General features: G+C 54.5%; 2 protein-coding genes across 11 annotated transcripts in view; both read left to right on the top strand.

Moving 5' to 3' along the window:
• Positions 1 to 4,384: 4,384 nt before the first annotated feature.
• PHF13 (PHD finger protein 13) lies at positions 4,385 to 14,860 on the top strand. The gene is made up of 4 exons (XM_525170.8): positions 4,385 to 4,958; positions 7,601 to 7,702; positions 10,660 to 11,194; positions 12,276 to 14,860. Exons 1-4 carry the CDS (start codon positions 4,920 to 4,922, stop codon positions 12,500 to 12,502), a joined length of 903 nt encoding a protein of 300 aa, XP_525170.2. The 5' UTR covers positions 4,385 to 4,919; the 3' UTR covers positions 12,503 to 14,860.
• Positions 14,861 to 15,687: 827 nt separating this feature from the next.
• Positions 15,688 to 21,339, top strand: part of THAP3 (THAP domain containing 3) — a 33,491-nt gene continuing 27,839 nt past the window's right edge. For 3 of the 10 annotated variants that reach the window (XM_063786980.1, XM_054662312.2, XM_054662305.2), the window contains exons 1-3: positions 16,037 to 16,168; positions 19,377 to 19,569; positions 21,169 to 21,231. In XM_063786980.1, the coding sequence (XP_063643050.1) occupies positions 16,095 to 16,168; positions 19,377 to 19,569; positions 21,169 to 21,231 (330 nt within the window). In that variant the 5' untranslated portion in view covers positions 16,037 to 16,094. Of the gene's footprint in view, positions 15,823 to 16,016; positions 16,169 to 19,376; positions 19,570 to 21,165; positions 21,232 to 21,339 lie in introns of those variants that run through there. The other 7 variants (XM_054662308.2, XM_054662304.1, XM_063786969.1 and 4 more) reach the window with 6 other exon arrangements.

Genomic DNA, 21,339 nt, shown 5'->3' with positions numbered 1-21,339 from the left:
AAAAAAAAAAATAAATAAATAAAAATTTACCGGGCGCGGTGGCACGCGCCTGTAATCCCAGCTACTTGGGAGGCTGAGGCAGGAGAATCTCTAGAACCCGGGAAGCAGAGGTTTCAGTGAGCCCAGATCGCGCCACTACACTCAAGCCTGGGTGACAGAGCAAGACTCCGTCTCAGAAAAACAAAAACAAAAACTATTAAGCTGAACAAAAAGCTGAAACATTTGAAAAGCAAACCTTTGGTTATGCTCACACCTGCACTAAAGCACAGAGCTAAAATGGGAGACAGAAAGCTTTCTTGTATGTTCCCTCAAGTGGATGCAGTGTAGCTGCTGAGATTTAGGAAGGTGAAGCTATATTTGGTAACTCAATTAAAATAACCACATTCTCAAGTTACTTACTGGGAAACCATGGTATTCTTAGTATTTTTAACTTGTTGCAACCTGTGCTAACGTTGGCTTTTTTCCTCCTCTCCTAAGTAACTATAATCATCTGAGAATTAGTATTCAGCAGTTGGTATAATTAGTTTGTTTTTTGTTTTTAGCAGAAAACAAAGAATCATAGACTCCAAGGATCTGGCTACTGTGGTGAATGTTCTTGAACTAATCAAGGAATTTCAGATTCGCCCCCTGCAGCCCAGGAGTAGTACAATACACCTATGAAAAAAACGGGAGCTACTGAACAAACCTAATCCTGTCACAGAAAATCAACTGTTTTTTTTGAGACGGAGTCTGACTCTGTCGCCAGGCTGGAGTGCAGTGGCATGATCTCTGCTCACTGCAACCTCTGCCTTCCGGGTTCACGCCATTCTCCTGCCTCAGCCTCCGGAGTAGCTGGGACTACAGATGCGTGCCACCACACCCAGATAATTTTTGTATTTTTAGTACAGACAGGGTTTCAACATGTTGGACAGGATGGTCTTGATCTCTTGACCTCGTGACTTGCCCGCCTCGGCCTCCCAAAGTGCTGGGATTACAGGCGTGAGAAAATCAACTTTATTACTCCACAGCTACATATTATGAGATCGTTTGGGTCAACTACAAGTGGTATAGTCCTTTTTCTGAATTTAGGGAAAGGATGGTAAACATTAATGTCTAAATTTTCCTCCAAAGGGCTGTATTTCTAAGGGAAATAGAAGGAAAGACAAAAGAGGTCCTTTTTCTTGAAGTTTTCTCTTTCACTGGAGTAGCAGGAAGGTACAGGTCATATCTATGTACTAAAAATTACTGTTTACTAAAAACATATTCAATAAATATCTGGGTGCGGTGGCTTATGCCTGTAATCCCAGCACTTTGGGAGGCTGAGACAGGCAGATCACATGAGGCCAAGAGTTCAAGACCAGCCTGGCCAACATGGTGAAACCCCGTCTCTACTAAAAATACAAAAAATTAGCCGGGTGTTGTGGCGCATGCCTGTAATCCCAGCTACTCAGGAGGCTGAGGCAGGAGAATCGCTTGAACCCGGGAGATGGAGGTTGTGGTGAACCGGGATCACACCACTGCACTCCAGCAGGGGTAACAAGAGTGAAACTGTCTCAAAAAAGAAAAAAAAAGAAAGAAGAATAAACTCTCAAATTGGAAATGAAGGACCTACTCAGAATAATGGACTTGTTGACAAAACTGAGCTTAGAATTCACAGGCCTATATTGGACTACTTGGTTACATCAAGGAAGGAAAATCCCAAACATGGATTGAGTCAGGGGACAGATTTTCAGACTCAAGTGATAACTTTTGCTTAGAATGGGTATTCACTCCAGGCAGGCAAGATAGCTCAGGACTGTAAACTCTACAATTTGGGAGGCCTAGGCGGGAGGATCCCTTGAGCCCAGGAGTTCCAGAACAGCCTTGGCAACATAGGGAGACCCTGTCTTAAAAAAAAAAAAATTAGGCCTGGCATGGTGGCTCACGCCTGTTAATCCCAGCACTTTGGGGGAGGCTGAGGCAGGTGGCCATTCTTTCTTTTTTTGAGATGGAGTTTCGCTCTTGTTGCCCAGGCTGGAGTGCAATGGCGTGATCTCGGCTCACTGCAACCTCCACCTCCCTGACCCATGTCGGTCAGGCTGGTCTCGAACTCCTGACCTCAGGTGATCTGCCTGCCTCGGCCTCCCAAAGTGCTAGGATTACAGGTGTGAGCCACCATGCCTGGCCCAATAATTTCTTAATATGTGTGTGTGTGGGGAAGGATTTAATGTTTATTATGTGAAACATTTACCACAGGGGATAATAATGAGGTGTTAAAAAAAAAATTCCCTCTTCTTTCACTTGGGTTTCACCTCTAATAATTATTCTTGGCCAGGCGCGGTGGCTCACGCCTATAATCCCTGCACTTTGGGAGGCCTAGGTGTGCGGATGACGAGGTCAAGAGATCAAGACCATCTGGCCAACATGGTGAAACCCTGTCTGTACTAAAAATACAAAAACTAGCTGGGCGTGGTGGTGGGCGCTGGTAGTCCAGGCTACTCGGGAGGCTGAGGCAGGAGAATCGCTTGAACCCGGGAGGTGGAGGTTGCAGTGAGCTGAGATCGCGCCACTGTACTCCAGCCTGGCGACAGAGGGAGATTCTGTCTCCAAAAAAAAAGAATTATTCTTTTTGGTATTTACATTTTTAAACTACCAACGGGATCAACACCTTAGCAGTGTTTCTTATTCTGGCAAAACGAGTTGCTCCTTGTGAATATGGCCTTGGGCAATACAGGCTAACCTCGGGGCATCTGCTTTGGTCACAGTAACCAGGTAACACTCCAAATCTGGCTAAATCATCTGTGCAATTGTATAAGAAGTTGTTAATCAAGTCTCGATGGGCCAAGTCCAATGTCTCTGTTTTAATCAGTAATTTTATGTTTTATCTTGTAAAGTACCTCAATTTATCACCTTTGGGAAGCCCTCCAATGGGCTACAATATTGCAGAAATAATAAAACAACAACAACAACAGTAAGCTACCATTTATTTAGCCAGGCACTACGCTAAAATTTAACAGCTTAGGAAACTGAGGCTCAGAGAAGTGTTTCTTTTTTTTTTTTGAGACAGAGTCTCGCTCTGTCGCCCAGGCTGGAGTGCAGTGGCACGATCTCGGCTCACTGCAAGCTCCGCCTCCCGGGTTCAAGCAATTCTCCCGCCTCAGCCTCCCAAGCAGCTGGGATTACAGGCGCCCGCCACCACGCCCATCTAATTTTTGTATTTTTAGTAAAGACGGGGTTTCACCATGTTGGTCAGGCTGGTCTCGAACTCCTGACCTCGTGATCCACCCGCCTCGGCCCCCCAAAGTGCTGGGAATACAGGCGCGAGCCACCGCGCCCGGCCGCTCAGAGAAGTATTTCTAAGATTAACACCATCTCCTAACTATTAAATATCTTCATCAGAATGATCATAACCCTTGAAATAGCAACAGCCAGCTTGATGGAGCATTCGGCGCCTGTCAAATATCTTACTAGTATCTCCAAGAGTTCGTTTTCTAATTTGAATTTTAAATTTTGTGTCACTCCCCTTTAACTTCTTCGAAGCTACCAAACAGGTTACTGAATCATCTGCGTTTTGTACTTACCTTTTTCCCCCACTTTCGAATGGTTATTAAAAATGTTCCCGTCAGACCGCCTTTTGGTCACCGCATAGGGGCAGTCCCCACCGTGTCCGGCCAGCCTTCCACACGTACAGCTGTCGGATACTCTGCGGTCCAGCGTTTACACACTGCCCATCCCAGTTAAACACCACTAAACAAGTACCAGTCGATGCCAGCACCAAACACCGCGTCTCCGCCTCGCCCTGCGGGCCGGAGGATATTCAGGAGAGTGGGAAAACGGCCGGTCCCAAGGTTAAGCTTAGGCGGCAACAGAAAGCAAACTCAACGCACACCTCTTTAGAACACTGACAACGCTGGTCCGGTGTTTTTAATGCACGAACCCGGCCCCCTCGAGTGAATCCCGCAGATGCCTAGAGAAGAGCCCGGTCCAGTCCCGGCCCCGCGGGCCCGGAGCAGGGAGCCGCACGAAGCCCGCAGCCGCGAAAACAACTTCGCTGAGCACGGCCTGGAGCGGGGGCCCGGGCGGCGACTCCGCCCTTAGCGGGGAGCGGGGAGCGGGGAGCGATGCCCGGGGCGGCCGCGACGTCAGCGTCCCCGCCCCTGCCGCCCCTACTCCCGGCCAGGCCTCGGGGACCCCCGCCCCACAAAGGGGCGCGAACCCTAAGCAGGAGACGAGGAAGGGTAGGTGCCAGCCGCCGCCGCCCTTCGCAACCCGGGCCGTCAGCCCCGCCCCCACCGCCGCAGCGACTCCCGCCCCCGCGCCCGCCGAGACCGAGGCGCTACCGCTCACACTGCCCCTCCCCCCGCGGCCGAGCCGGCGCGGGCCCCCGCACCTCCCCCGCTTGCGCGGCCTCGAGTCCAGAAGACCCGCCTCCACACACCGGGGCCGCCGCCGCGGAGCCTCATGGGGGTTGGAGTCCCCAAGGTTTCCTTTGTGCGCAGTATTGGCGGGGCCTTGGACTACCACTCCCACAAGGCACCGCGCCCGCCTCCCGCGCCACGCCCCCTCGCCGCTGGCTTCCAGTCGCCACCCAGACTACATTTCCCGATAGGCCTCACGGCTCTCCCGCCCTCCCTCCGGAGACACGAGCCGAACTGGGCGTCAGGTCGGGGAGCCGGTCGGGTTCCCGCTCACCGCCGCCGCCGCCGCCCCCTGCAGCCACTCTCCCGCCTCTACCGCCGCGGGAGCTGCATCGTCCACTCCGCTCGGCGGTGGAACCGCCAGTCCGGGGTCACAGAGCTTGAGAAGCGACGCGCTGAGCCCCCCATCACCTCCAGCCCGGGCGACCCCTCCCGGGTCCGCCCTCGCCCTGCGCAGCCGCCCGAGCCCCCAGCCCCGGGCGGCCCCGCTCCAGCATCCCAGCCCCTGCACTCTCGCAGCCGCCGCCGCCCCCCGCCCGGAACATGGACTCTGACTCTTGCGCCGCCGCCTTCCACCCGGAGGTGAGTGAAGCTGTGCGTCCGAATCGCCCCCGACCACCCCCTCCGCGATCCTGCCCTCCTCAGGCAGCCGGACCCCCGGTCGCCCGGAGCGCCGCCCTCCCCTTCCCCCGCTTTCCCCTCGTCGGCCCCCCCGGGAGCCCAACCCCCGCCCCCTGCTCGGGCCCGCGCTCGGTCCTCTCCGCCGGGCCTCGCCTCCGCGTCCCCTCCGCGGACCTCCGCGTCCTCTCCGCGCCCTTTCCCCAGGGCCGTTGCGCCTATTTCTCTCCCCCGGGCCGCCCCTCTCCGGCCTCGCGTCGCCCTGGGACCTGTCGGCGCCCCCAGCCCCTCCCCGCCGGCCTGCTTACTCTTTCCCCGCCCCCGGGGACGCGGTCCGAGCCGCCGCCCGCCCCTGGCTCCGGTTGCTCTCGAGGAGTTTTAGGTCCCCCTCTGACCGGGGTCGGCTCCCGAGACCCCCGGCTGCTCCCCCGATCCCCCGGGCCCGGTGGCCCGCGCCCCGCCCCCTGACTCCGCGCGGGGCCCAGTCGGCCCCCGCCCCCTACGGCTCTCGGGGGCCGCGTCCTCCGGGGGCCCCACCCGCTCTGGGGACCCGAGTCCTGCCCCCACCCACCGCCCCCCGGCGCGCTGGCCTCTCTCCTCGGGCCCCCGCCCCCCGCCCCCCGCCCGCGGGCTTTGCTGGCTCCGCCCCGGCTCACTCCCCCTCCTTCCGGGGATCGGCCCTCGGGGCTCCCGGCCTCCCCCCCGCGCGGTCCCCTCCCCCCAGCCGAGGCTCGTTGGGGTCGGGGGTGCGGGTCCGGCGACCGCGGGCGGGTGGGGGAGGGGAGGCGGCGCCGGAGCCCGCCGGTCTCGCTGCCGCCCCCGGGGTTTCGCAGGGCCTCCCCAGGCCTGGGACCCCGGAATCCTGCCTGGCGCACCCCCCTCACACATACCCGCGGGATGGGCCCCGCACCTTCCGGGGCCGAGTGTCGCGGGGGGCGGCTGCCGCGGGAGGGCGGGTGGGGGCCGCTCCGCCATCTGCTTTCCGAGGAGGCTGCCGGGGGGGCGGGCGGCGTGGGCCGTGTGGGGGCGGCGTGGAGCCCCCCAGTCCCCGCGCCGGTGCCTCCTGCGCGCCCCCGGCCCGAGGCCGTCGCCGCCCTCCATTTGGCATTCGGGTTTTTGACCCACTTCTGCTGGTTCCCCGCCGAAAGAAAAGTTCTTCGCGGGAGTTGGAGGCCCGGGTGGCGGCCCGCGGTTCCCGTGGCTGGGCAGGCTCGCCAGTGCGGGGAGCGCGGTCAACGCGGGCCTTCGCCTCCGCTCCGTGGGCGGCCCTGGGGTCCAAGGGGGTGGGAGAGGAGGAGGTTTGCTTGAACCAGGTTGAGAAAATAATTTTCTAAGGGGACTGACTTTCTCGAAAGAAAACCCGCGGGCCGCACGCCTGCTCCTCGCGGCGGGAGGGGCGGCCCGAGACCCCTGCCCCCCATTTCCCCACCGGCTTTCCCCCAGCAGAGTGGCGGCCGGGTAACAGCACCTCGGGAAGGATGGGGGTGGGTCGGACAAGGCACTGAAAGGAACCTCAGGGAACGTGCCGGGCGAATAAACAGCAATACGGCACACTTGTTTTGCTTAGGAGCAAATAAGAGCTCCATCTCTCCGTGCTTCTCTCTCAGGAGAAAATATCTTTTTGTGATGGGTGTTTCTAGATTGAATGGGGCTGGGACCCGCGAGCAAAAACCTCCACTATTCCGTTTAAATGTAAGACTAAGTTTCGCAGTAAGGTTCTTGGCTTATTGTGAGTTGAGATAGTTGGGTGCCTGGCATCCCGACTGGCTGGGAGAGTGGAGGGGACCCTCTGAGCACGAGAGAGGGGTCCTCAGGTGGCGCTAGCTTGGCAGGGTCAGCCAGGAGTGAGCTCCAGGGTCCAGGTCTCCGAGAGCTCTGGAGAATGAGTGGTTGATTTTTATTTATTTATTTATTTTTTTGAGTTGGAATCTTGAGTTGGCGCGATCTTGGCTCACTGCAACCTCCGCCTCCGGGTTCACGCGATTCTCCTGCCTCAGCCTCCTGAGTAGTTGGGACTACAGGTGCACGCCACCACGCCCGGCTAATTTTTGTATTTTTAGTAGAGACGGGGTTTCACCATGTTGGTCAGGCTGGTCTCGAACTCCTGACCTCGTGATCCGCCCTCCTCGGCCTCCCAAAGTGCTGGGATTACAGACGAGAGCCACCACGCCCGGCGAGTGGTTGATTTTTGAAATCACTTAACGTACATCAGTTACAGCTGTTGCTGCAGCAGTTCATACTCAGAATGGAAAATCTGTAGAAAAAAAGTAGTTATTAGAGCTTCGCCTGATAGGCCTGTGGAAACTAATAGATAAAGTCAGAAAATGCCACATGAGCACTAAGAAATAGACTTTTGTAGAAGTTTTTATCTCCCAGCTGATTTCTCAGCATTCTTGGCATAAAGTCTTAATACTCCTCTTTTTGCTTTCTGAAAATGGTGTTATTTCTTGACCTGAACTTACCGTATCTTGTTTGTGGACTGTGTAAATCTAACGGTATTTTTTGAGTGGTTGACTACAAAAGTTCCAGCTTACTTCCTTTTGTTTCTGTGATTCCGCCTAGAAGCCTGTCCTTCAAATACATTCCCTTTTCTCTCCCCTTAATAGGAATACTCCCCCAGTTGCAAGAGGCGCAGGACCGTGGAAGACTTCAACAAATTCTGCACCTTTGTCTTGGCTTATGCTGGCTACATCCCTTATCCGAAGGAGGTAATCTTCTGAGTTTCTGAGACCTTTCTTGATGAGTAGTCAAACCCAGTGCCTCCACCGCAAGTTTGTGGGCTTCTGACTGGTCAGAGGGTCAGTAGGTTTGGAAGGGGCTGCTTGTGGTGACCCCAGTCACTAGTCTGGCAGAAATCTGTTTCTTGAGAGTTTAAATTAGCTGGGGAAATGGTTCTAAAACTCTGGTAAAAACTCTGGTAGAAAATGCAGGCTTGTCCAGAAAATGATTTAGTAAACTTTCTTTTTTTTTGGAATGGAAACTTGCTCTGTCGCCCAGGCTGGAGTGCAGTGTCGTAAAACTCCACCCCCGGGTTCAAGGGATTCTCCTGCCTCAACCTCCTCAGTAGCTGGGATGACAGGCGTGCGCCACCACGCCCAGCTAATTCTTTTTTGTATTTTTGGTAGAGACAGGGTTTCACCTTGTTGGCCAGACTGGTCTCGAACTCCTGACCTCAGGTGATTCACCTGCCTCGGCCTCCCAGAGTGCTGGGATTACAGGCGTGAGCTACCGCCCAGCCGGTTTAGTAAACTTTCAGTTTATTTACAAATAAAATATGTGATATTTGCTTGCTCTTTTTGTTTGTTTGTTTGAAATGGAGTCTGGCTCTGTCGCCCAGGCTGGAGTGCCGTGGTGCAATTGTGGCTCACTGCAACCTCTGCCTCCTGGGTTCAAGCGATTCTCCTGTCTCAGCCTCATGAGTAGCTGGGCGCGCCACCACACCCAGCTAGTTTTTTGTATTTTTACTAGAGACGGGGTTTCACCGTGTTGTTGAGGGTGGTCTCAAACTCCTGACCTCATGATCCACCCGCCTCGGCCTCCCAAAAGTGCTGGGATTACAAGCGTTGAGCCACTGCACCTGGCTGTCTGCTTGCTTTTAATAAGGGTCTGTAGTTACTGACTGTTGACCATAGCTGGACACTATTCTTGGCCTATGTAATGCTATGAGGTAGGTGCTATTTTTTATCTCCAGTTTATAAGCTGAGGAAACTAAGGCATAGAGAGGGAAAACTTTGTCTTAGGTCACCCACTGATTAGTGGTGGAGCTTGGGGTTCAACCAGATGGCTGGACTCAGTGCACACGCTGCCTCTGTCTCAGCTCCCTGGCTGCCCGAAATGCGTATGATTGTCTTCAGGGACTCATGGCTGCAACTTGATGTAGATGAAGGAGGTTTTGTTTTTCACTTGCTGAGAAAAGGGCAGGACTGGAGGAGAGCGGCTGTGGTGCTCAGACTTCAGGCCTCTTTCATATTCGATTAAGCTCAAAATCGAACAATCCAGCTTTTTTTTTTTTTGCGACAGGTCTTGCTCTGTTGCCCAGGCTGGAGTGCAGTGGCACAATCTTGGCTCACTGCAGCCTCTTTCTCCTGTGCTGAAGTGATCCTCCCACCTCAGCCTTCCAAGTAGCTGGGACTACAGGCCCACCACCACACCCACCTAATTTTTGTATTTTTAGTAGATACAAGGTTTCGCCATGTTGCCCAGGTTGGTGTCAAACTCCTGGCCTCAGGTGACCCACCTGCCTTGGCTTCCCAAAGTGCTAGGATTACAGGCGTGAGCCACTGCGTTTGGCCGTAATTTTATTTTTTGTAGAGACAAGGTCTCACTGTGTTGCCGAGGCTGGTCTCGAGGTAGTGATCCTCCTGCCTTGGTCTCCCAGAGTGCTGGGTTTACAGGCACGAGCCACTGTGCCCAGCTGCATTCAGTATATTTCTAGCAGGCAAACTGCCAGCATTGGTTTATTTCCATCTGCTACATAGGTGGCTAATGCCTGCTTTCTTTTCTTTCTTTTTTTCTTTTTTTGAGACGGAGTCTTGCTCTGTGGCTCAGGCTGGAGTGTGGTGGTGCGATCTCAGCTCACTGCAACTTCTGCCTCCTGGGTTCAAGCAATTCTCCCTGCTTCAGCCTCCCAAGTAGCTGGGATTACAGGTGTCAGCCATCATGCCCAGCTAATTTTTTTGTATTTTTGGTAGAGAGGGGGGTTTCACCATGTTGGCCAGGCTGGTGTCAAACTCCTGACCTCAGGTGATCTACCCGCCTCAGCCTCCCAAAGTGCTGGGATTACAGGTGTGAGCCACCGCACCCAGCCTAATGCCTGTTTTCTAACAAGACAAGGAGAACGTTGCCACTGTTTGCAAATGATATGCTTGTGATCTGAAGGAACCATAGAGTTTACTTCACTGCTTTGGGGCAGTAATTACCTACTTGGATTCTGCAATATTTTGGAATGTCTAGTTTTTTAAGAGTGTCAGGAAATTCTCAAAACTAATTTAAATTCACTTAAAACAATATATCTCTTGGGAGGGCAAATGGAAGGAGAGGTTTTACAATCAGGGAACGATGAGCAGATAGGAGTGGGTGTCCACAGCACTCCTTCCCACAGACACCTGTTGCACACTGATGAATTTTCTGTCTCTAAGATGGGGCTGAGGGTTCAGCAGGGAGTTTCTCTCTTCGTGGCATCACATTAAACTCATGGCACTGATGGCACTGGGTTTTTTTTTTTTGGAGACACAGAATCTCCCTCCCGTTACCAAGGCTGGAGTGCAGTGGCTCACTGCAACATTTGCCTCCCGGGTTCAAGCGATTCTCCTGCCTCAGCCTCCCAAGTAGCTGGGACTACACAGGCGCCACCACCACGCCCAGCTAATTTTTGTATTTTTAGTAGAGATGGGGTTTCACCATGTTGGCCAGGTTGGTCTTGAACTCCTGGTCTCAGGTGATCCGCCTGCCTTGGCCTCCCAGAGTGCTGGGATTACAGGTGTGAGCCACCACGCCCAGCCAGAACTCATGTTACTGTTGTTTCAAGTGTGATGCTGATGGGCAGAGAAGCTCAAAGTTGTGCAGATGTCTCTGGAGGTCTGACATGGCTGGGTGGCTGGGGATGCTCTGCTTTGGGCTGGATCTTGTCACCAGTAACTGGAATCTGCCACCTTTGTCTTTTTAGGAACTCCCTTTAAGGAGCAGCCCCAGCCCTGCTAACAGCACTGCTGGTACCATTGACAGCGACGGCTGGGACGCGGGTTTCTCAGACATCGCGTCCTCAGTGCCCTTGCCAGTCTCTGACCGCTGCTTTAGCCACCTGCAGCCCACTCTCTTGCAGCGAGCCAAGCCCAGTAACTTCCTGCTGGACAGAAAGAAAACGGACAAGCTGAAGAAGAAGAAGAAGAGGAAGCGCAGGGACAGTGATGCGCCTGGGAAAGAGGGGTACAGGGGGGGCTTGCTGAAGCTGGAAGCCGCTGACCCCTACGTGGAGACCCCCACGAGTCCCACCTTGCAGGATATCCCCCAGGCTCCCAGCGACCCCTGCTCGGGCTGGGACTCCGATACTCCCTCGAGTGGATCTTGTGCCACTGTGTCACCTGATCAGGTCAAAGAAATAAAAACTGAAGGCAAACGGACTATCGTCCGGCAGGGAAAGCAGGTGGTGTTCCGAGACGAGGACAGCACTGGCAATGATGAGGACATCATGGTGGACTCAGGTGAGTGGTCCCTGAGGGATGATGACCCTTGTTGGCTTGTGGTTAGAAGAGAGGTTATTTTATTAAATGGTCATCTCTCTGGGGCACAGGGTCTGGTTCCTTCTGTAGAGTGTGACAGCCCCACTGTCCAAGGAGGAGAAAAGCTGCAGGAATGTGGATATCAAGATGTTTAGGAAGGGGTTGATTGCCACTAGAGACAGCTGAGATTCTAAGACCTTAGAACATAAAAAGGGTATAGTTCTAAGTAAGCATCCAGGTAAGCATCCAGGCCGGGCACGGTGGCTCCACCAGTAATCCCAGCACTTTGGGAGGCCAAGGCGGGTGGATTGCTTGAGCTCAGGAGTTGGAGACCAGCCTGGGCAGCATGGCAAAGCCCTGTCACTGCAAAAATACAAAAAAAGGCTGGGCGCAGTGGCTCATGCCTGTAATCCCAGCACTTTGGGAGGCCGAGGCAGGCAGATCACGAGGTCAGGAGTTCGAGACCAGCCTGACCAACATGGTGAAACCCCGACTCTACTAAAGATACAAAAAAAAAAAAAAGAAAAAATTAGCTGGGCGTGGTGGTGAGCGCCTGCAATTCCAGCTACTCAGGAGGCTGAGGTAGGAGAATTACTTAAACCCAGGAGGTGGAGGTTGCAGTGAGCCAAGATCGTGCCATTGCACTCCAGCCTGGGCGACAGCAAAACTCCGTCTCAAGAAAAAAAAAAAAAAACAATAGTCGAGTGTGGTGGTGTGTGCCTGTAGTCCCAGCTATTTGGGAGGCTGAGGTGGGAGGATGGCTTGACTGCAGGAGTTTGAGGCTGCAATGAGGTATGATTGCACCACTGCACTCCAGCCAGGGTGACAGAGTGAGACCCTGTCTTAGGAAAAAAAAAAAAAAAAAAAGTAAGCATCTCCTGGGTAATACCTGGTTCCCACACATTTTGGAGCCCCTCGTGCCTTTTCAGAGAGAAGTGTCAGCTTCGAGTGGCAGTTGGAAGTGTTCTCGTCAGTAGAGTTAATGGGGTTTCATGGAAGCCCAGCTGATGGCGAGGAATGATGGGAATTTCTCTTCCCTCCTTGAGAGTATCTTTCCTTCCAGATGACGATTCCTGGGACCTCGTGACCTGCTTCTGCATGAAGCCATTTGCCGGCCGCCCCATGATCGAGTGTAATGAGTGCCACACCTGGATTCACCTGTCCTGTGCGAAAATCCGGAAATCCAATGTTCCAGAAGTGTTTGTCTGCCAAAAGTGCCGGGACTCCAAGTTTGACATCCGCCGTTCCAACCGCTCGCGGACGGGCTCCCGGAAGCTGTTCCTGGACTGACTGCTGGCTGGCGAGGAGGCTGCGAGCGTGGAATCGGAAGCGACCGTGGGCTTTTTTGCCCTTCTCTTAGTTGAGCACAGAACCCTCAGCTCTGGTGCGGGCAGATCCCTGCCATTTAGGTGCCTAAGCAAAAGGACAGGCTGTCCAAAGTAGAAACTGTACATAGCCGGTGACCGAATGCGACCTTTGCCAGCCAGAGCTGCTGCCAGAGCTGCGTTCCCTGCAGTGGAGGTGGACTGGACACCCACGTGCAGCGGGTTTGGCTCATTTGAAAATGAGGGTCCGTGGTAGCTGTGCGTTTTGCTATCATTGCTAAGAGATTCCCGCTGATTGGGCTCAGTGCCAGCTGTTATTCTGCTTCCACTGTGTTGGGGAGAGGTGTTCGGTTTCCCCAGCCTGTTAATGAACAGCCATACGTGTAAGCTTTTTCTTGAGTGTTAAGTCTTTTACCAAAAGTGTCTGTACAGCAGCCATCCAAGTTGCCCCTACTTAGTGGCTTGCCCTCTGCCTGCCTCAGCTGCTGCCTGACCGGCTGGGGGAGGCACTGGCGGGAGGCCTCGGGCTCCCCTGGAAGGGCGCTGGGCTGGCGGGTCAGCTGGTGGTTCTTAGGTTTCCTTCTGTTTGTTAAAAGGGACAATGTGGCCACTTCTCTGTGGAAAGGGAGTTGGTTGGGGGGTTGAGGTGGCCCGTGTTCATAACTCAGTTTCCTGTTTTGCACGATGTAAAAACCCTGTCTTTTTGCACGATACAGCCAAAAGTATAGGCTGATTTCTTGCTGAGCGCCCTCTTAGTTGGTGTGTGAGGTCTTGGTGGGCCCAGGCCAGCTGTTTGCAAGTGTGGGAACTCATAGGTTCTGTCCTTGTCTCTTCCTTTCACCTCATTCTGGTAGCAGCATAAAGGTTAGGCAATCACTGGGACCCGCATGGTGTTCCTCCAAAGAATAGGGTAAAGGAGAGCTGGGAGGGAGCCCTCTCCGTTGGCGACTCTTGTGTGCCCTTTAGACAGGCTGGCCTGCCGGTTCCACAGGGCACAGTTAGGACTTGAGTCTTTCTTTTTCTGTTTTGAGTTGGTGAGTGAGTGATAGGGTAACATGGGCCTTCAGGATGACCCCTTGGAACTGTGCCGAGTTCCTTAAATCTCAGCTGGGATCCTGGACCTGGGAGGCCCCTGTGAGGGCCAGCTCTGGAAAAACCTGGGAGTTGATGCCGGAGGCTGTGGAAGAACTCTGCTCGAGGGCAGGGTGCCCCGGAACACTGGTAGTTCTGGGGCTGGGAGGGAGAGGGGCTCCGGCTTTCTCTGAAATGAACACTGCTCTTCAGCAGTTCAAGTACTTGTTCTCAAAACATTTTCTAATTGATTGGTAGGTTTTCATAAGCATTGTTTCTTTAAGGCATGGAAAGGGAAGAATGCTCAAGCAAGTCATGTTTGTTTTCAGCGGGATGGGCCCGCGTTCTCCCTGCTGGGGGCTTCCCCTTCATGTGGCACCTTTGTGCCAGGCCACCAGGCAGACTCTTCCCACCTTCTCCCACTGAAGCACCAAGGGGCTTGAACCGTAATTTGGCTAATCAGAGGCATTTTTTTTTGTCCTAGTATCTTTCACACTTGTCCAACCGTCTTATTTTTTAAAAGTTCTGTTGCTTGTATTAACACGAAACTAGAGAGAAATAGTTTCTGAAGCCAGTTTATTGTGAAGATCCCCAAGGGGGAGGTTCAGTAGAGAAAAATAGTAAGCCGGTTTAGAAACTGACGAGGGCAAACAGCCAGGACGCATTGGAGAGGAATTTGCCAAAGATCTACCCTGAGATAACGCCTGTCCAGTGTCTTCACCACATGAATAACCAGCGCTCCAAAGTGTTTTTCTGCTTTGAAAAAAAAAATTCCACAAGCTTTTAAAGGTGCATTTAAGAATCCATGTGACTTTAGAATGGAACTGCCGGCCCTGGCAACTGTCACGTGTGCTAGAAGGTTCGATGCCTCTGGAATGCATGTGATACTCATCTCCATTTTGTTTCCTTGATTGCATTTTTGTTCTTTTAGCAGATCTGTCCATGTGGGTGGTGTCTAAGAAGTCGGACACCTTGGTTTTTGTGTTAGATTGAGCTGGGCAGCTGCAATCAGCTTCTTTATATGCAAATTAGGCACGACCCATCTGGGGTTCCTGGTTGGTGGCTAATGAAGTGAGGGGAGGGAGGGATGTCACCCCAAAGGTAGGCCCTCCCATCGGCTTTGGCCAGGCCAGACACTTCACATCGTTTACATGGTTCTGTGTAATTTTAAAGTTTATGTGTATAAAGCGAAGCTGTTTCTGTGAAACTGTATATTTTGTAAATAAATATATTGCTACTTTGAGGTTCATGATTCAAGGTTCAGGCGATTGCGTTCTGTGCTGAAGGACAATTGTGTTTCTTTTCTCCTTGCTACCTCCCCAAAGCATGATTACATCAAGTCTCTGGGAAGGCAGCGTCTCAGTGTGCACTTAGCAGGATGGAAAATGCCCACGGTGTTACGGTACCTTGCTGGTGAATTCCTCAGAAACAAACCACAGGACGAGTAGATGTGAATGGTTTTTGCAGTTTCTTCATCAGATTGAGGATTAGCTCAAGCCCCAGTGAGTGGTTAGCCTACTTTTGATTTTTTTTTTGTTTTTGAGACTTGAGTTTTGTTCTTGTCACCTAGGCTGTGAAGTGCAGTGATGAGATTTTGGCTCATTGTAACTTCCACCTCCCGGGTTCAAGCAATTCTCCTGCTTCAGCCTTCTGAGTAGCTGGAATTACAGGTGCCCGCCACCATGCCCGGCTAATTTTTGTATTTTTAGTAGAGATGGGGTTTCACCATGTCGGTCAGGCTGGCCTTGAACTCCTGATCTCAGGTGATCCGCCTGCCTCGGCCTCCCAAAGTGCTGGGATTACAGGCGTGAGCCACTGCGCCTGGCTGATATTTTTTTTTTTTTCTTCTCACAAGATGACGCCTTCCTTATAGGCTGCTTTGAGAAAGCTGCAGCCTCCTCGGAGTTTCTGCAAGGCCTGAACTGGAATCTCCCTCCCCTTCAGTTGCCCTTTTTGCCTCTTCACGTTTGGGGGTTCCCTGTGACCAAACTTAAGGGCAGTGAGCTGTCTGGCCTCTGAACTGACACCACCAGTGGCCAACTAGTACCACCTCCAGTGACGTCAGAGGAGTCCAGACCTATTCACAATTCAAAGCCCTAAAAACACTGAGGGGTTGGCCGTTGGTTTCCAGTTGTCCAAGCCTGTGAGTGGCTATGCGTCCTGGTTGGGTGCTCAAAGCAAGGAGGTGAAAGGCGACCAGCATTGGCGAATGGGGTAAGACTTGCACAGGCCCAAGGCTAGGAGTTGGGGTTTCGGGCCTGAATTGGGGCCCGGAGCACCCCTTGACGTGGCGCCCCGGGTCCCGTCCGACCCTGGGGAGACGCGGGTGGCTGGGATGGCAGGATGAGCGCGCCCTGGAGGCGAGCCAGGCCCGTCACCACCTCCCAGCGGCCCCGCCCCTCCCGCAGGTCCCTCCCCTCCCCGCAGGCCCCGCCGCCGCCGCCGCCGCCGCCATCTTTGTTGGGGGCAGCCGGGCCTGGCTCGAGATGCCGAAGTCGTGCGCGGCCCGGCAGTGCTGCAACCGCTACAGCAGCCGCAGGAAGCAGCTCACCTTCCACCGGTAAGAGGCGGGGACCCGGGGGCGCGGGAGGCCCAGACCCGGGGCCCGCGGAGCGACTCCGAGGCCTTGGCGCGCCGGGCGGAACCGCCCGGGAGGCCCGAAGGCGTGCGGCCGCTGGGCCCGGGGACAGGCCGAGGTCCTGGGCCCAGAGGGGCTGGCGCCGCCGCGCCCGCCGCGGGGATGCGGGGAGTGGCGGACGGAGGGGCAGCGGCGCACCTGGCGGGGCCGGGGCCGGGACGTGCAGGGAGCGGAGCAGGTGTTTGCTGAACAGACTAGCGGGCCGCGGCCGGGGTTTGCTGTGTCCCTGGTCGCTGCAGCCCCCGCCGCGCGCGGTCCTGAAGGGAGCCCGGCACCTGGGCGGTGCAGTGGAGGAGTGGAACCCCCAGGGGCGTCCTGGCAGTGCGAAGGGACTTTGCAGGGTCGCGGGAGGATGCTGGAGACTTTGGAGTCTGCTCCTGCACTCGCCCGGCCCGGCCCGGCCCGGCCCAGGAGCAATCGTCCTTAGTCAAAGTTGCGCTTTCTCCAAGGTCCAGTCACGGCACCATTTCTCTACCCACTTTTGGGCACATTCCGAAGGGGGGCTTGTGCTCATCGTTCCCATTCCCTCTGCTCCTATTGTTCTGTTTTGTGATAAATGCTTTGCTTGAAGTATACGTAATGTACATGCAGAAAAATGCACGAATCATAAGTATACAGCCCAGCGAGTTTTCCCCAAGTGAACGTCACTGAACTGAAACGTTACCAGCTGGGCGCGGTGGCTCAAGCCTGTCATCCCAGCACTTTGGGAGGCCGAGGCGGGAGGATCGCTTGAGCCTGGGAGTTCGAGACCTGCCTGGGCAACAGAAGGAGACCCTACCTCTACAAATAATTTAAAAAAATTAGCCAGGCAAGGTGGTGTGCACTTGTAGTCCCAGCTGCTCGGGAGACTGAAGTAGGAGGATCGCTTGAACCCAGCTTCGAGGCTGCAGTGAGCTATAATCTTGCCACTGCACTCCAGCCTGGGTGACAGAGCGATACCTCATCTCAAAATAAGAAATAAAACATCACTACCCCCGAGAAGAACCCCTACCTGGACCCCCTCCCAGGCCCTCCTCCTCTCTCCTGCCCAAAGGGAACCCTATCCTGCCCACTATCAGAGTGGATTGCAGTTCATTCGCTTTCGTTGCCACATAATATTCCATTGAATGCAAGTGCCAGAATTTACTGATTTGTTCTACAATTGAAGGGCATTTGGGTGGCCCCATTTTTTGGATGAGAAATACATGGTTCTGGAGGCTGGGCGTGGTGGCTCACGCCTGTAATCCCAGCACTTTGGGAGGCCGAGCTGGGTGGATCACCTGAGGTCAGGAGTTGGAGACCAGCCTGACCAACATGGTGAAACCCCGTCTCTACTACAAATACAAAAATTACCCGGGCGTGGTAGCGCGCACCTGAAATCCCAGCTACTCAGGAGGCTAAGGCAGGAGAATCACTTGACCCTGGGAGGCAGAGCTTGCAGTGAACCGAGATCGCACCACTACACTCCATCTTGGGCAACAGAGCGAGACTCTGTCCCAAAAAACAAAACAAAACAAACATTGTTTTAGCCAGTTTTGGTGGGACTTGTGTTGCGGTGCATCTATCTGTTTTGCCTCCGTCAGGTATGTACTTGGGGATGGAGTTGCCGTGCCTTCTCTCTTGAAGTCGTTTCCTCCACTCCCACGAGAGCTCTGTCACATCACTAGTGAGCCTTGTGATGCTGATCGATTGCATAGCATTTCACACAACTGACCCCTGAGCCTGGGTCACTTTTCCCGCATGGCGTCTGGTACACTTCTTGGCCACAGGTGTCTCTTCTCAGTCTCCTTTGCTGGATCCTCCTTATTTCCAGCACTAAGTGTTGGAGCCCTGGGGTGTGGGCCATGGCCCAGGGGTGGCTTCTAGCCACACTTGCTCCCCAGGGGCCCATCTCACCCAGGCTTGTCGGTTCCGCAGGGTTGGCCTCCACACTGACATCTCCAGATGCGTGTGGCCGCCTGTCACCCCAGCACATGGAGAGCCTAAAAAGCACCTCAAATTTAACTCCTGACATAAAAAACAAACTTCTTTTTTTGGAGACAGACTCTCACTCTGTTGCCCAGGTGGAGTGCAGTGGCACAGTCTCAGCTCACTGCAGCCTCCGCCTCCCTGGTTCAGGTGATGCTTGTGCCTCAGCTTCCCAAGTAGCTGGGATCACAGGAGTGCGCCACCACGCTGGGCTAATTTTTGCATCTTTAGTAGAGATGGGGTTTCACCATGTTGGCCAGGCTGGTCTTGAACTCCTGAGTTGAGGCAGTCTGCCTGCCTTGGCCTCCCAAAGTGCTGGGATTACAGGCGTGAGCCACCATGCTCAGCTGCTACAAAACAAACTTCTGATCCCCTTAACCTGCCGTCCTGTAACTTAATTTTATCTCCAACATGAAACTCCTTCCTTCTCAATTTTACCATCTACAGGCAAACCTTACTGCATGGCTTTCAAAATACATCCAAATCTGCCCTCTCATTACCACTTCCTGCCAACGCCTGGTCCCACAGCAGCCAGGGTGGACCCAGGTTCCATCTCACCTCTGTCCAGAGCCTCCAGGGACTCCCCAACTGCTCAGGGCCCTGCGTCATGCAGTCCCCACTCCCTCTCGCTGTCTCAGCTGGACCTGCGTGAGTGGCCGTTCCTGCTGTCCCTTCTGAAGCCTGCGTTGCTTGTGCTGCCACTTCCTGCGGTCTGTGGTCAAACATCACCCCTTCAGCTGCCTCTCCTCACCACCCCAGGGCTTCCCTCTGTCTGTTCTCTGGAGCAGCTATCATCCCCAGAAGACACCGTCCACATCTGTGTGGCTCATCGCTGTGCCCCCGCTCCAGAATATCAGCTCTTGGGGGCCAGGACTGTCTCATTACCCCCCATCCCTAGCACGAAGAACAGGGCTCGGCTCCTGGTAGGCTCCTGGCAAATGTAGCATCGGAAGCAGCTCACTTGGGCTCTCTGGCCATGCTCGTGGTCTCGGGTTTCCTATTAAGAGTGCTTTAACAGCTGTGACAGAAGCTTCCAGAAATTAGATGTGATTTAACAAACCGAGAGGACTGAATGTCCACAGCTGTCCAGGGAAGTACTCTGTAGTGATGTGAAAATTCCGAATGACTCTGAGGCGCTGGGTCCAGCCTTGCTGGGCCTCACACCCCGTGCCTCTGCCCTTAGATTTCCGTTCAGCCGCCCGGAGCTGCTGAAGGAATGGGTGCTGAACATCGGCCGGGGCAACTTCAAGCCCAAGCAGCACACGGTCATCTGCTCCGAGCACTTCCGGCCAGAGTGCTTCAGCGCCTTTGGAAACCGCAAGAACCTAAAGCACAATGCCGTGCCCACGGTGTTCGCCTTTCAGGACCCCACACAGGTAGGAGGGCACCGCACCTTCCGTCTGGTCACATCCAGCCTGCGTTGTTTACCAGCAGCTGGGGGCAGTGGGGGTGGCGGCATGTGTGGGAAAAGCCAAGGCCAAGAACTCCAGTGACAACAGCACTGTCACGCCTCTGGGGTCCACAGCCCTGTGGCCCTGCTGGCCATGACCTCGGCTTTAAGAGAAGTCATAAATTAAAGGCACTTTAAAAATGAATTATTCTATGGCTGGGTGTGGTGGCTCACGTCTGTAATCCCAGCACTTTGGGAGGCAGAGGTGGGTGGATCACCTGAGGTCAGGAATTCGATACCAGCCCAGCCAACATGTTGAAACCCCATTTCTACTAAAAATACAAAAATCAGCTGGGTGTGTTGGTGGGCACCTGTAATCCCAGCTACTTGGGAGGCTGAAGCAGGAGAATCGCTTGAACCGGGAGGCAGAGGTTGCAGTGAGCCAAGCTTGCCTTGGTGGAGGTGGGATGTGTGGGCCTGGCTCAGGAGAGGGCTCACAAAGAGTTGGATGCTGAAGCCTTGAGATCGCATGATAGGCCACAGGGGCACCCACGTGGAGTGGGCAGGCAGGGCAGTGGCGGGACAAGCCACAGGCCAGCAGCTCCCTGCATTGGTGGATTTATGGGGAGAGGAAAGGGATCCGTGAGTGGAGAGTGGAGCCGATGGGAAGAACAAGGCGGCCACGTAGCAAACACGCCCAGAGCGGCCGCCTGGGAGCCCCTGCCCCATCTGTCCTCCCCAGCACCCTTCCCAGATAGCCTCATGCAGTCTGCCTCAACCTCTTCAGGTTGGCAGTCCCTTCCTTCAGGAAGCCCTTCTGGACCCTCAAACCCCCTCTTGCCTCCGACCCCTTCCTGCCCCTCAGTCTTCCTGGCCCCTCTGGCCCCTGCTGTCCTTCCTGTTTCCCTCATTGGTTTTGTCTTCTCCCCTGGAACAGAATCTCCATGAGGGCAGGGGCTGCTTTCCCTGCTTCAGGCCCCACACCCAGGACGCTGCCTGGCACAGCCCCGGTGCTCGGGGTATGTGTCCATAGATGAACACTTTAATCACCTTCACGTATTTGTGATAACGTTTGTCCTGGAAAGATGACACTTGAGCCACTGGGAGTGGGGACGTTTGTCACTGTAGCCCTCGGTGCTTCCAGTGCCTGGTTGGTGGGGAGAAGCTGGGTACGGCCTCTGCCAGCTCTGCTTTGTGGGCCCCACCCCAGTGTGGCCCAGGGGCTGCAGGTTCTGCGTCAGTGGCACCTCGAGTGGTGAGCTGGGCTTCTGCTGCTTGCTGGCGGTCATGGGGCCAGGTGCCAGGCCCTGGGGTGACACATAGGAAGTAGATGGGTCCCTAGCTCTACAGGGACCTATTCAGGGCACTCTGACTGTGATTTGAGGACATCTTTGGAGAAAGAGAAGCACACCAAGCGGGCAGTGTGAGTTGGGTTGAGCTTCAGGTCAGTTTCATTTAGCAGCTGTTCGTTGACTGGGGCACGCAGTGGGCCGAGCAGCGGGGACAAGCATGATGCCCGAGGCCTGCCCTGAGCTCTGAGGGTTCTTGGGGTCTGCATCCACTCAGTGTGTGTCTCTTGCAGCAGGTGAGGGAGAACACAGACCCTGCCAATGAGAGAGGAAATGCCAGCTCTTCTCAGAAAGAAAAGGTGAGTGCACCGGGCCAGGTACTTGAACGTTTAAATTATGCTGTGGGTTGAGACAGGGAGGCAGGATTTTCCCAGCAAGGCCGGCCCGCAGGGCTGTCGCCTTTCCTC

The sequence above is a fragment of the Pan troglodytes genome, chromosome 1 (assembly GCF_028858775.2).
Source record: "Pan troglodytes isolate AG18354 chromosome 1, NHGRI_mPanTro3-v2.0_pri, whole genome shotgun sequence".
Classification (NCBI taxonomy): domain Eukaryota; kingdom Metazoa; phylum Chordata; class Mammalia; order Primates; family Hominidae; genus Pan; species Pan troglodytes.
The sequence above is the reverse complement of the archived record's forward strand: the minus strand, read 5'-3'. Positions and strand labels throughout refer to the sequence as shown.

Excerpts from the sequence above, each read along its gene's own strand:
- PHF13 (XM_525170.8), top strand. The coding sequence starts at position 4,920 with ATGGACTCTGACTCTTGCGCCGCCGCCTTCCACCCGGAG. Across the intron at positions 7,703-10,659 it reads ACATCCCTTATCCGAAGGAG|GAACTCCCTTTAAGGAGCAG; the intron begins GTAATCTTCTGA and ends TTGTCTTTTTAG. Across the intron at positions 11,195-12,275 it reads GGACATCATGGTGGACTCAG|ATGACGATTCCTGGGACCTC; the intron begins GTGAGTGGTCCC and ends CTTTCCTTCCAG.